This window comes from Coffea arabica, chromosome 7e, assembly GCF_036785885.1.
Source record: "Coffea arabica cultivar ET-39 chromosome 7e, Coffea Arabica ET-39 HiFi, whole genome shotgun sequence".
NCBI lineage: Eukaryota > Viridiplantae > Streptophyta > Magnoliopsida > Gentianales > Rubiaceae > Coffea > Coffea arabica.
Genome location: NC_092323.1, coordinates 10,986,400 through 11,000,147, shown reverse-complemented (window position 1 = coordinate 11,000,147; position 13,748 = coordinate 10,986,400). Strand labels below are relative to the sequence as shown.

The 13,748-nt window shown below is 35.0% G+C and overlaps 1 protein-coding gene across 1 annotated transcript; it reads left to right on the top strand.

Moving 5' to 3' along the window:
• Nucleotides 1-7,333: 7,333 nt before the first annotated feature.
• On the top strand, nucleotides 7,334-11,704 carry LOC113701402 (NAC domain-containing protein 54). The gene is made up of 7 exons (XM_027222030.2): nucleotides 7,334-7,603; nucleotides 7,737-7,976; nucleotides 9,091-9,368; nucleotides 9,534-9,893; nucleotides 10,075-10,488; nucleotides 10,608-10,683; nucleotides 10,792-11,704. The coding sequence occupies exons 2-7, from the start codon at nucleotides 7,820-7,822 to the stop codon at nucleotides 11,493-11,495; spliced, it is 1,989 nt and encodes a 662-aa protein (XP_027077831.1). The 5' UTR covers nucleotides 7,334-7,603; nucleotides 7,737-7,819; the 3' UTR covers nucleotides 11,496-11,704.
• The last annotated feature ends 2,044 nt before the right edge of the window (nucleotides 11,705-13,748 follow it).

Genomic DNA, 13,748 nt, shown 5'->3' with positions numbered 1-13,748 from the left:
AAAAAATTAATCTTAAATCCAACCCAAAAAGATCACAATATCTTGAAATTATACAAAATTCACATCTATGGGAATTAGACATTGTGAGTTTAAATTTTAATTCGCGTTTTTGGGATTTAGAAATTGCAACTTAAAAAAATGAAGTTTGGAGTTTGGAAAAAGTCGGGAGAATCGAAAATAGAGATGCAAACTTGATAAGAAACAAAAAATGAGATGAAGTGAGTGGTTGTGTCATTTAATAATTAGTCTTTAGAATTAAAGAAAAATAATTCTTTTTTTAATTTAATAGACAAAATCAAAATTAAAAGATAGAAGAAAACAAAAGATGGAAGAAAACACCAATAAATTAAAACAAAAGAGGTTGGATTAAAAAGGGGTTAACAAAAGAAAAGAGAAGAGAGAGAGTTGAATACTAGAAAAAAAGAATCATGAGAAGATGATATTTTGTAGGGAAAATTGAGAAATGAAAGATAAATGTTTGTTTCATATAAATGTGTTATCAAAAGAGACTAATTGAATGTGATAGTGCAGTGGTTATTGCATCAGACTTCAATAGCAAAGGTTTCAAGTTCAATTCATGGATTCATTGGATTTATCGGTTTTGATGAGTTTGACTAGTTATTTGATACTTTCAACTTTAGTATAGAATCGGACCGATGTCATGGTGGATTCGCAATTCAACCTATCAACCTAACTTCTGATGCGGAAAGTATGAAATACGAGTTTTACTTGTAGAAATGTTGTTGTAGAAGTTAGCTTACGACTTCTCTTGTCGAGGAACTTTTGATTAAATTTTGACTTTCTTTTCTGTTTTTTCTTGCATTAGTATCATTTATGTTGGTGATGCCAGCTAAAACTGGCTACAAAAAAAAATTTGGCATCTCTGCCTATCTTTTGTCTTAAATAGTGAGGACAAAAGATATTAAAGGACATAATGGAAAACTTACTTAGTATTATAATACTAATAAATTAGTATCAAGCCCAAAAAGAAAAATAAATTAGTATCAAATAATAATGGTGGATCACACATTGTCCATTTACGTGATCAGTGATTTGTATTAATACATCATGTAGCATGTCACGTATAGAGTATGTAATACCTTCTGAGCATGATGTACTATTTGAACTTTTCATTGTGCTCAACATTCCAAGAAATGGTCCAGAAAATACTAGGATATAAAAAGGATACAATTTCCTCATAATTCCTTAAATTTGGCACTAACTTTTTTTTTTCTTCTTTTGTTCTTTTGGCACTAACTTTTTCATATGGAGGGCCTTAATGGCCTATTGCCTGTCAGCAGTCAGTCAGGTTGCAAACTTGCAACCCCTGTTGCATTTGCATTAAATCCTTTGACAGTAATTTGGATAACTGGAGTATGGTAATATTTTCTAGTATGATGAAATAAATAATTTAAAAACAATAAACAAATCTAAAAATACTCAATTTTTTTCCTGTACATGTATGCCCAGATGATTTTAAGAAATGAAAAAATGTACACAATTGTAACACATTATAATGTCTCTTGTAGCCATGTTGATCACTACAACTTAATCTTTACTATACTAAAAGCGCGAGTTGGAGTTGCTACAGTGCTCATGGACCGGTTATCCGGTTATTTTGAGCAATTTCGGTGGCTTTTTCATAGGTAGATGGCCTGGTTATGCTGTAAATTTCGATAAATCCAATGGCATTTCATAGGAATTTGTTTGGGCTTGCCCTCTTGCTCCAGAGTTCAGACACTAGAATTCTTTCCCCTCTCCCTCCAGTGGCATTTTTTAGGAAGCATACATGTGCCATATATAAAGCTTGATGCCCTTTACGGTGTTGTATTGTTAGTTCTTTCTTCTTCTTTTTATTTTTTTTGCCTTTATTATAAAGGATAAAATGGATTTATTCTCTAACAAAATAATAAAACAACAATTTTACTATAACTTCGAATCTTCCCGTATTTTTACGTTCAATTTCTCCATGTTTATCTACTATATTTGACACACATTTCTTCAATTTTTCTTTATTAACATCACCGAAATTAAGCCCATGCACTTGTTTCCCCTATAATACTTCACTTTTATAAGAGAATTATTATTACAAATATTTTTATTCTAATTAGTTATACACACATCTGAGTGTGCCTTAATCACTATTATGTATAACGAGAAAAGAATTATCGAACATGTTTGAACTAATTCTTGATAAGAAATTTCAGAAAAGTAATGTACTACCCAACCTTTAGCTTTAGATACTTTTATTCGTATTTTCTTCATTCAAAGTTTTAATTTTTGTTTATATTCTTAATTAGGCTTGCTATAAAAATTGAAACCTAGAAATTGGAACATTCGATTTGTTTTCTTAGGGTTTGGGTGTATGTATGGTGGAAGTTGGACCAGTTTTGAGTGCTTCAACTTTTAGATATAATATGGCATATCCATTATTATCCTCTTTAGTTCTCTTCGTGTAAGGCATTAATAGTGCTATATCATGCAAGCAAACTTTTCTTGCTGCAATAGAACGATGAAACTTGGCATCTTTGTATTTGATTCACGTTGAAAGCAGCATCTTACATTTCCACTGTTTTGCATATGTAGCTTTACGAAATATTCTTTAATTATCTTACATTTCAACCAAGAGTTTCAGAATATACAGTATACACTGAGTTTATTTGGATAGGAGTTTATTTGGATGATTTATTTGAGACAATTACTGTAGCATATTTTATGATGTGATATATGTGAGATAAAAAGGTGATTGGAATTTGTGAAGCAAATTATTTTTTTCAAATCATTTCAATCTAAACACACTCACTATCATTTTTGGATACATGTCATATATACAAAAGTTGATATTAGAATTCAAATTTGGATTAAATAATATGCATTAAAATGTGAAAATGTATACTGTCAATATAAACAAGAGGGTCCTCCTGTTTTGGAAAAAAAAATTAAAAAAAATATGAAGGAATCCCGTGGCCATGTAAACATTTTTTCTTTTTTTTTTGCAAAAGGATAAACTTTCTTCATAAAAAAAATATGCAATTTAAGAAATGGATTATAGTTTTTAAACTTTTACAGTAGTCCCAATTTTTCTTTCGAGCATGAAAAAATGATTCTATAAATACATATTTTCGGATTTTAAACACGAGTTTGTTACTAAAAATATGAAGGTATCCCGTGGCTGTGTAAATTTTTTTTTTTTTTTTTGCAAAAGGATAAACTTTCTTCATAAAAAAATTATGCAATTTAAGAAATGGATTATAATTTTTAAACTTTTACAGTAGTTCCAATTTTTCTTTCGAGCATGAAAAAACGATTCTATAAATACATATTTTTGGATTTTAAACACGAGTTTGTTACCCCATTTGTAAAATAGATCCATTGCCTAAATTATGGGCAACTTCGGTGGCTTTTGCATTCGTGCTTCGGTTGTGTGCTTGGTCAACTTTGGTGGTTTTTGTGTTTGTGCTTCAGAGTTCAGATGTGTATTTGTATCTTCATCGTATAGTTGTAGTTGCTTGAGCTCCCCTGGTGAGTGGGCGGTGGGCGGTGGGTGGTGTCCGAAGCGGTCTGTGGGAGCCGCACAAAGCTGTATTGCCTATGTAATCTTGAGAAGAAAACCATCTGAAAAGCAACATATTGGATGTGTTTCTTTTTCCAATTGAAGACCTGGATTTGGCGGTTTTACAAGGTGAAGTCTTCGCACTCTCACCTAACTGATCTTGTTTAAACTTATTTCATTCTTGATTAGATACAAATAGTGTGTGCATAATTTTAAAAGTGATCAGCGTCACCATATTTATGATATATGTATGTACTTGTACATTTTAAATGAACGCATCATTTATTTATAAGATCAAGAATTCGCAAAGATCTTAAGTCAAAGACTGACTATCTAAGAGAAAATTACAAATCAAATGAGTAAATGAGTAACAACAATATTCAATTTATCTAAAGTCAAATTGTCCACATTTATTAACACCTATCATGTATTAAATATATAACAATTTTACATTAATCCAGTTGCCTTCATTTGATATTGATTAACATAGACCCAGGGCATCCTCACGTATTACGTGAGGCTGAAAAAACTAGTAAGCTAAAATATATGAAGAAATAAACTAAAATCAAGCGACCTAATTGACCAACTTCCACAAACAGATTGAGCTCCGATATTTTGGAATTGTCCCTAGGCCTCCTATCCTGCCAGCCATTTGAACGGAGCTTTTACCCAAAAGAAATCCAAAGAAAAAAAAAAGCTAAAAAACAGAACAACGAGAAAACGAGCGAAGTACGGGCACGATTACAAAGAAACAAGGACCTCTCATCAAAAGGCGTGAAATAGAGGCACAGAAGACCACGCCATCCATACAATTTGTTTCTTTATCCGCTATAATTAAGTAAACAAATAAAAATTGCTGAATCCATTCTTTCAAGTAGAAGAAATTGACGTTTAACATCCTCAAACAGTCAATAAAGACCTCCTAATGATTGCTCGATGAGTCAATTATTTGGACAAATATATTTGCTGACATCACCATTACAATTTCCAATACACCTTTTTATCTTCCCAATTACTTTTTTATCTCACATACATCACATCACAAAAAGTGCTACAGTAAAAATATTTCAAATAACTTACAATCCAAACACACTTATGTCACCCAATGATCGGTTAGTTTATGCCGTCTATCTTGACACACAGGAAACATTGAACGTTTGATAGTAGTATTGTAGTCACAGATGACATGCAATTAATCTGAGTATTATACAAAAGAGTATTCTAGTAGCATTATGATGAACATCCTGTAATTTTAAAAGTTACACACACACACACACAGATATATATATATATATATATACACACACACATACTCACACACTAACTAGCTATCAGCCTATCAGTGTGGACATAACAGTTCAAAAGAAGATACTGCTACCTTTGATACTGTATTCAACCGAGGAAAAGAGACCGTATATATCGATGATTACTGTTGTCGGGTGAAACAAGAAGTCACTTTTTTGCCTTTGCAATATAATAAAGTGGTTAATGAAATGTTTTATGGTTTAATTGTGCTTTTCCTTTTGTTTTTCCTTTTCCTCTTTTGGGTTGTAGAATCATGTAGCAAACGTTTGCGCACATTCAGACCAAAGAAGAAGTAAGAGATGCCCTCTTTCGGCAAGTGCTTCTGCTTAGAAAATAAATCATTAATTTAATTCATGTTATAACGATGCCATGATTGTACTACTTGTATCTTTCTTTATATGCGTTCAAACAACCTTTTCCTAAATTCAAGTGAAAGCCCTCAATTTTTTTTTTTTCAAAAAAAACTTTTTCTGCTTTTCTGGGCATCTCAAAGTGAGAATCCTTTCAAATGGTATAATATTGTCCACAAATTAAATTAATGCTAGAGTTACACTAATAATTAAATGCAAGAGGAAGGTACAATCATGGATGTCGAACATTATTAGTTTAGCTAGCGAGCGAACAAACAATCCACTCCGTTTTTCTAACCACATTCGTAGAATTTGGTTCAATTACTAATACCTATGATTAATTCATCTACTTTTAATTAGATGCCGTAAGTCGTAAACTTGTAATTATCCCCTGATTACTAGAATTGAGGCATTTCAAAATTTAAAAGTAATAAAAACAGCATGCATGGTTTTTTATATAGAAGTTAAGTCGAATACTAACTGGCTAGGTTACCCAAGTTAATTCTACTATATATATATATATATATATATATATATATATAAATAAATGTGCGCGCGCGAGCGCATATGCAGCTTTACATCCAATTGCTATCATTGAAATGATGAAGAGCCTACTATATATAAATTAATGCCATCCTACGTACATAGCAGAAGAAGCTTGTACTATAGCAACGAACATTATACTATAGGCTATAGCAACGAACATTATACTTGAAGCTATAAAATGTAGTATTGTTTAATGCGCTGTATGAATTGAGAAGAAAACATTAACCCATAAAAGGGGAAAAGCACCAAAAGATAGATTGATGAAAAGGAAAAGTATGCGAGAGAGGCAGCAGAATAACCCAGGAATAGGATATGATATATACGAGAGCACCGAGCAGGAGAAGAAGCGAATAGAAGACTGCATCAAGGGATCCTGGCCTACCGCCACACAAGAACTTTTTCAATCACGTGGAAAAAAGTAGGCCCCATCAGAATTAGTGATTGAGCCTTCATCTCTACGAGGAATTTGTGATTGTTCTTCTTTGCACTTTTGAATATGCAAATTGCAAAGAACGAAGAGCTGCACATGATGATCCGATCCATCCACCCACCCAATGCCCTCTAATTGATCTGCTTATCATAAGCACGATCGAGCTGCCTCCAAGGAACAGGAACCAAACCTATTTTACGTACTACTGGACAGGAGGCTCAAGCAGTCTGTAATGTATGTGTTTTTCATGAGGAAGAAGAGTTTAATTAGAAGGTTATCTTCTTCCGGGAGATTGTTAGCATATCTTTCAGCAACGTATATTAGTTCTTACAAATTGATGACCAATAAAAGATTATTAGCAGCGAGACTCATACTACTATCATTAAACAAGATGAATAAGGGACACAGGCAGGTGCTGTAAAGGTGTGATTATTGTTGTACAGTTTATAATATTTGGCTAAATAGAACTATTAAAAACCCGTTTCCTAGTATTTTGAGAGAACACGAATAAAAGAAAAATAGATCAAGTTCTAGGTGCAGTCTCCAGATTAAATTAAGGGGAATTCGCATAACGTCAACTTCAATCTTCAAGGGATGGTTCTCTATGCAATTTCTTTGTTTTTTTGAAGCACAATTTCTTTGTTTATTAATGAACATTACTAGTACTGTACATTTTTACAACATACTTGCCATTCCAATTTCCTTATTTTTAAAATCGTTCATGGGATTTGATCAAGTAGTGGTTCCTAGCTAATCCCCAGAAAGCAACTGCCAGTAAATAATAATTAGCATGGAGATTGGCGGATTATATAATTATTGACAGATGATCAGCGAGGGAGGACAAGGAGCAAATGATTAGAAGTCCATGTGAAAGGAACATTCTTTGGAGATTGCAGTTAAGAAAGCCGCTCAGTTTGTATAGTTGGTTAACGTAAGATCCTTCCCCAACCAACGAACATAGGACGTAGACACGGGTCGGAAATGCATCAAATAGCCTATTACCACGTGGACGAGGCAAGCTCAGATTCCAAGAAAGCACAACTTTGAAGCATGGGATAATTTCCACAGACACAGAGATATATACAAGGACGTGTATATAACTACGACATATATCTGCAGGTATGAAGGAGAGATTTGCATGTACTGCTGGTATATGGGCTTTGGAGGAGCTTGAGAAGAAAGATTATTAAAGCATCATTTGATGTGAAAAAACAATTTTAAAGGCAAAAGTGAGTTCCTAGGAGTGGCAGCCTCCCCCTCTCATTTTGCTTTTTGAGTTCCTTCTCTTTTTGTCCTCTTGTCAAAAACCCCCTCAGGTCCCAACTTCACAACCCCTTCTTCCCTCTTTTTTTCCTGTCTCCGTCGTTTGCTCTTTCTTCTGTGCCCCTTCTCTCTTCTTGGGATCTTCTTAATTCTCAGGTCTCTCTCCCTTTCCCTCTTTCTTTCTTTTTCTCGAAGCATGCTGATCTTCTAATGTTTTGCTTTTGTCTTGTATCACAATTGTCTTTGCTTCAATTTGTGATCACTGATTTTTCCAAGTGTTTTTCTGTAGGTGATCAAAAGCTGGTATAGTTGGTTATTGTTTTTCTGGGAGTTTCCGAATTTAGAAATTACAAGAAGTTAAATTTAGAGCAGATGGCACCTGTTTCATTGCCACCGGGCTTTCGGTTTCATCCCACTGATGAGGAACTTGTGGCTTACTATCTCAAAAGAAAAATCAATGGCAGAAAAATTGAGCTTGAGATCATCCCTGAAGTCGATCTCTACAAGTGTGAACCTTGGGAACTGCCAGGTACCATGCTAACAATCATCTTGATCTTCAAGGTTAAATAAAATAAATGTTTTGACCTCAAAATTGTAGTAATTAGAAAAGTTTAAATTCGATGATTAGCAATGTTTCAATCTACTTTATGCAATGCATTTTGGTAATCTCAAGTCATTGCGTTGCTAAAGTTTACTTGGACGTTGGAAAGTGAGTACCAAGAAAGGTATAGAAAATATTTTGGCTACCTTCACGCTCAAGTATACGGGAAATTCCATGAAACTACAGTCCACACCAATCAAAAAAAAATTTCTTCGATCGAATGGTTATGCGAGCACTACATTTCTCCAATGCTTTCTACTCATACCAAAGTTTTCAGAACTAAAATTTGAGAATTATAAAGACAAAATTCTACAAAAAAAACAACGTATGCAATATCATAATTTTAACCCTAAAAATTTTAATTCAAAAAAAAAAAATTGTTGCCAGTTTTGTTATTCATATAGTTGATCAAATTCTGAAGTTTCTTGACCATAATTTAACTACTTGTAGGTTCCACAAAGGGGTGTGAAAATATAGTTTATCTTTAATTTTGCTGTTTTTCTTACATGAGTCATTGGTCTGTTTTTGGCCGAATTGATGAATTTTATTTTCGGTTGAGGGCCATGTATGATATTCTCTAAAGTTTGAACAAGCACTTTAATCTTCAACAGTAAAAAAAAAATCTTTATTTTATGGTACAATAATCTCATATGATCTTCTGCTCATAGCCGAAAAGAAAATTTGCTTAAGACCCCGACTGGTCCCTACGTCTTTTAATCTGCCATTGAAGCCTAAAGATGTGTACTTATGGAGTCAAAAAGGAAGATCGAACATGATTGCATTGTCCACTAGAGATTTATTTTCCAGCCTTTTTTTCTTTCCGCCCCGCATTTCAGTTTTCCATAGAAGCTTCACCAGACATCCACTTTTTTTCATGTTTCTCTTGGACAAAAAGGATGTCCTTCGATTAAAAATATGAGGGGCCTTAGAATCTTTATAGAAACCATGCAAGATGCAACTTAATTTTGATTTTCTTTCTATCAATACCTTTTTGTTCAAATATATCTTAATATGATAATGATTTGATTGCCTAATTAATCAGGGAAATCACTATTACCAAGCAAAGATCTTGAGTGGTACTTCTTTAGTCCCAGAGACCGTAAGTATCCCAATGGATCAAGGACTAATCGGGCAACGAAAGCCGGGTACTGGAAGGCCACCGGAAAAGACAGAAAAGTAAATTCCCAGGCGAGGGCTGTGGGCATGAAGAAAACCCTAGTTTACTACAGAGGGAGGGCACCCCATGGAGCTCGAACTGATTGGGTCATGCATGAATACCGCTTAGATGAACGAGAATGTGAAACCAACTCAGGCTTGCAGGTGCAACATAGTAAATTTCACTAGTAGTTTTTTTTTTTTTTTTGTTGGCCTTTTTGGGAATGCTAAAGTAAGAAATATGGCAACATTTCTTTTGATGGTTAAAACTTGTCATTTGTTTAATGGATATCTATTGGATTTTAACTTGTTCTTGTTTAAATTTTCCAGGATGCATATGCACTTTGTCGAGTATTCAAGAAGAGTTTAAACATTCCAAAAATTGGAGACCATTATGGAACTGCTACAGCTAGTGATCGCTCTTCTAGCATTGATCCATATTCAGAAGGAAGATGTGATGATCTAGAGAGCTTTGATTATTCAATGCCATCGGCTACAACTATTAACAACTTTAACTATCCAATGCAATCAGCTAGTTGCTCATCCAACATCATCCATGGTTCTCCATTGAATAACATCAATGAGGGACCTAGTGATAGTAGGTGGATGCAATACTTGTCAGATGAAGCATTTGGTTTTAGCAATCCATCATTTCCAAATCATGCAGCCATGTCATATCCCCCATCAAGGGTAATGTTCGAAATTGCTGATGTTGTACATTTTTCACGAAGATTTTTATTATTTCCAAATAGATCATTAGGAAAATTAGAGCCCATGTATAATTCTCTCTATGATACACGTTAATTCTTCAAGTCCTATGCATGTCTTTTTCCAACCCTCATTCCTTAATTATTGTAAAACTGTGACTCAGGTGGATATAGCATTGGAATGTGCAAGATTGCAGCACAGGTTCCCATTGTCACCTTTGGAGGTGCAAGATTTTCCCCAAGTTGGCTTTGCCGATGCTAGGATGCCACAACTGGGTTATATTCATGAAAACCCGAATCAGCAAGATATTGTAGAGGAGATCCTATCTGTTGCACAAGCTTCTCAGGATTTCATGAACGAAGACGCCTGGGGTGGAAATTATGCTCCTGCTGATGATTTCTCGTTTCTACCTCCTACCAACCAAATACATGATTCTAGTTCCTTCAAATTTATAGACAAATTAAGAGAAGATTGCAGTTTTAGGTCCATTGACATAGGCATGGATGAGGGGTTGAAATCTGAGAGAATGGTTGAGAACCTGAGATGGGTGGGAATGTCAGACAAGGATCTTGAGAAGGTACTATACATTGTCGTCCCCCCTCCGCTCCACGACAAATATGCTAGAATTAAATACCAATTATATTTTGTCGCTGAATTTTTGTCAACAAGAATTTATTTTTTTGTATTAATTGACAGTCTTTCTTGGAAGAATTCAAGACAGTCCCAATAGAAAGCATATCAACCTTCCAAAGAGAAGAGAATCAGGTTCCAGGTTGGCTTTTTCTTCCACGTTTCAATCCCCAATTATTTTGGTTCTATTTCTATTCATTAAATATTTAATTAGATGCCCTCTGGAATCTTGACTACTAAATGATTGCAGGAGAAACCGTCCACCAAAATGACCAGAATGAAGCAGAAAAGACTGATTATTCCCTTGGATTCAACAACGACAAGGGAAGTGACAACTTCTTAACTGATGGAGATGTGGAAGACTTCTCAAGTACTTCCAACTTTGAGGTTTATGAAAAGATAGAAGTCAGTCATGGGATGCTTATTTCGACTCGCCAAACAGCCAACACATTCTATCATCAATTGATGCCTTCAAAGACCGTTAGAGTCCATTTGCACCCCATGATCATGCATGATTTTCCAGTTGCGAAATCAGATTCCAGAACTGTACCAAAAACTGGACATTTTCCAGCCAAATTTTCGAGCTTTTCGAGTGCAATATCCAAATCCCTCAAGCCATGGAGGAAAACGGTGAGGACTTTTATAAGCATGATTGCCATTCTCAATGCTTACTGGATTTTTTATGGAGAATATTTGGAAGATAAAGAGCCAATGGATGATCCTGTAATGCTGAGCAACAAAGCTTCCGAGCTAATAGAGGGTGACTGTACAAGCAAGACCATGATCAAGACAATAAAAGTTCAAGATTATGAATTAAATTGCGAGAAATCCAGGGTTTCAATGGTGGGAAAAGGAGGCAGCATTAGTGCGGTTCACAACAAGATTTGGACTTATCTTACACTGACTTTGGCTCTCTGTACATTTTGGATGCACCAGATAGTGCCTAGCCCTTGACTTGGTTCTGAATATTGATTACTAACCACAATTGTGATTAGAAATTAAGGCATTAGTTGTCTTGACAGATATGCACTTTTTTCTTTGGTTTTTTATTTTTTGTTAAACAGTGGACCACACTTCATACTACTTTTTAAAGATGTAAGCTGACACATAAATTATGTGTAAGTTGATTCATAGTGATATAGCATTCTTATTTTTGTATTCAACTAAGGAATTAATGTTTCTATTCTTCTGAGTTTGCTGGAGTGAGAAGATAAGCTGTTTGAAGCCAAGAACAAACACATACTACACCTTTGCATAGCATATTCGAAAGCTCATATGCTATTTTTACTTTGATAAACCATTCACTAACTTCTGATCAAAGTAGACATGACATGGCCACTAAAGTTTAAAGTTTCAGGAAACTCCAATCCGGAATTAGTCCAAGCACTGAAAGTTGATCCTATCAAGTCTAACTATGCTAAATTCTCTTCTTACACGTACGCAGTAAAGTTGCTATGGTAAATTCTTGAAATGAGAAAAACGGTGCAATACTGGAATGATGGAAGAGACTGCACAATTTTTAGTCAATACTGGAAGAGACTGCGCAATTTTTAGTCTTACTAGCGGCTGGCAACCTTCCAGATCCGGCAAGCCAAAGCCCAGTATAAGGAATCCGTGTGTTACTAAAAGATTTTTTTATTAGAAGAATAATAATCCACTATGTGACTCCTGACAATATTTTTTTTCTCTTTTTTTTTTTTTTTGCGTACCATAAAAGGCCTGCAGCAAGAATTGTTAATAGGGTTGGGCCAATTTGATCTGACCCTTCCGGCCTTATAATTAGGGGGCGGGGCTAGCATTGTTTATGGGCTCAAAACATGAGTCTAATAGTAAAATGTGATGAGTTTGAATAACACTAAGCTTAGCTCATTATCAGACCAAGCCATGTATCTATATATGTTTAATATAAAAGATTATATAAAAGTGTTTATCAAATAAAATTGATATTCTTAAATAATTGCTCATTATGTAAAATTTTACTATTAGTTAAGAAATTAATAATAGTAATTATGATTAATCTCATTCTTAAAATTTTAACCGTTGATTCTATTTAATTAATATCTTTTATTTTTAGAAGAATACAATTTTTTAAATAAAAATTATTGAATTTGGGCAAGCCCGTTTGGAGCCCAAATCGAATGAGACAAAAGAGTTTGACTTGGGCAACAATATCGAAACCTTAATGGGCCAATGTTGAACCCGATTGTTATGATTCTAACTGGGCCTAAGTTTGGACATTTCGGAATGCAGTGCATTTAACCCAATTGTCAAGGCAAATTATAGCCTGCTAAATCAAAACTAACCTAAGAATGGAAAGTCCCATTACATCCGCAGCAGCAACAAGGACCTCAAACCCACTGTCAGGCTCCGAGCTAGCACTGCCACAATGGCTTCAATAGTCACCGGAAAAGATAACAGAAAGGGAGGAAAGAGAGAAAGGTAGGTATAGGAAGAGAGAGAGGGAATTAACAGAAAGAGGGAAATGTTGGAGTTTGTTGATTTCAGACAAATAAAATCCTAACTGCCTATTACAATCATTCGGTGGGTTATTTATGCAATTAAGCTGTAACCGCCTTTATTAACTACTAACTGTCACTTAGCTGAACGACACCATTTCTGGTGTCTGTGTCCTGCGCCTACCAAACGCTAAACAATGTGAATAAAACGACAATAGCTAACTTCTGAGTTCCTGACAATTCCTCCCCCTTAGGCAAAGCTTGTCCTCAAGCTTGGAATGCTGGAAACTGTTTGTCGATGAAGTCCTTGTCTTCCCAAGAAGCCTCGGATTCTGGTAGCTGATCCCACTTCACTAAGTACTGGATGACCACTTGAGAGTTACGCCTGATAGCTCTTCGTCTCAAGATTGCCTCAGGTTGAAGTAAGCATTGGTCAGAGGAGTCCCATGCAGGCAACATAGGGTCAGTGCCCTCAGCATCTCCAATTCTTTTCTTCAACAGCGAAACATGAAACACTGGATGAACCTTAGCTCCATCAGGTAACCGCAACCTATAGGCCACCGTCCCTACCTTGGCAATGATCTGGAAAGGTCCGTAGTATTTTGCTGTGAGTTTCAAACTCCTTCGAATAGCCACCGTTTGTTGTCTATAAGGTTGTAGTTTAAGAAACACCCAATCCCCCACTTGAAGTGTACGTTCAGACCTATGTCTGTCAGCAAAGAGTTTCATGCGGTTCTGTGCCTTTGCCAAA

Excerpts from the sequence above, each read along its gene's own strand:
- LOC113701402 (XM_027222030.2), top strand. The coding sequence starts at position 7,820 with ATGGCACCTGTTTCATTGCCACCGGGCTTTCGGTTTCATCCCACTGAT. Across the intron at positions 9,894-10,074 it reads TGTCATATCCCCCATCAAGG|GTGGATATAGCATTGGAATG; the intron begins GTAATGTTCGAA and ends ACTGTGACTCAG. Across the intron at positions 10,489-10,607 it reads CAGACAAGGATCTTGAGAAG|TCTTTCTTGGAAGAATTCAA; the intron begins GTACTATACATT and ends ATTAATTGACAG.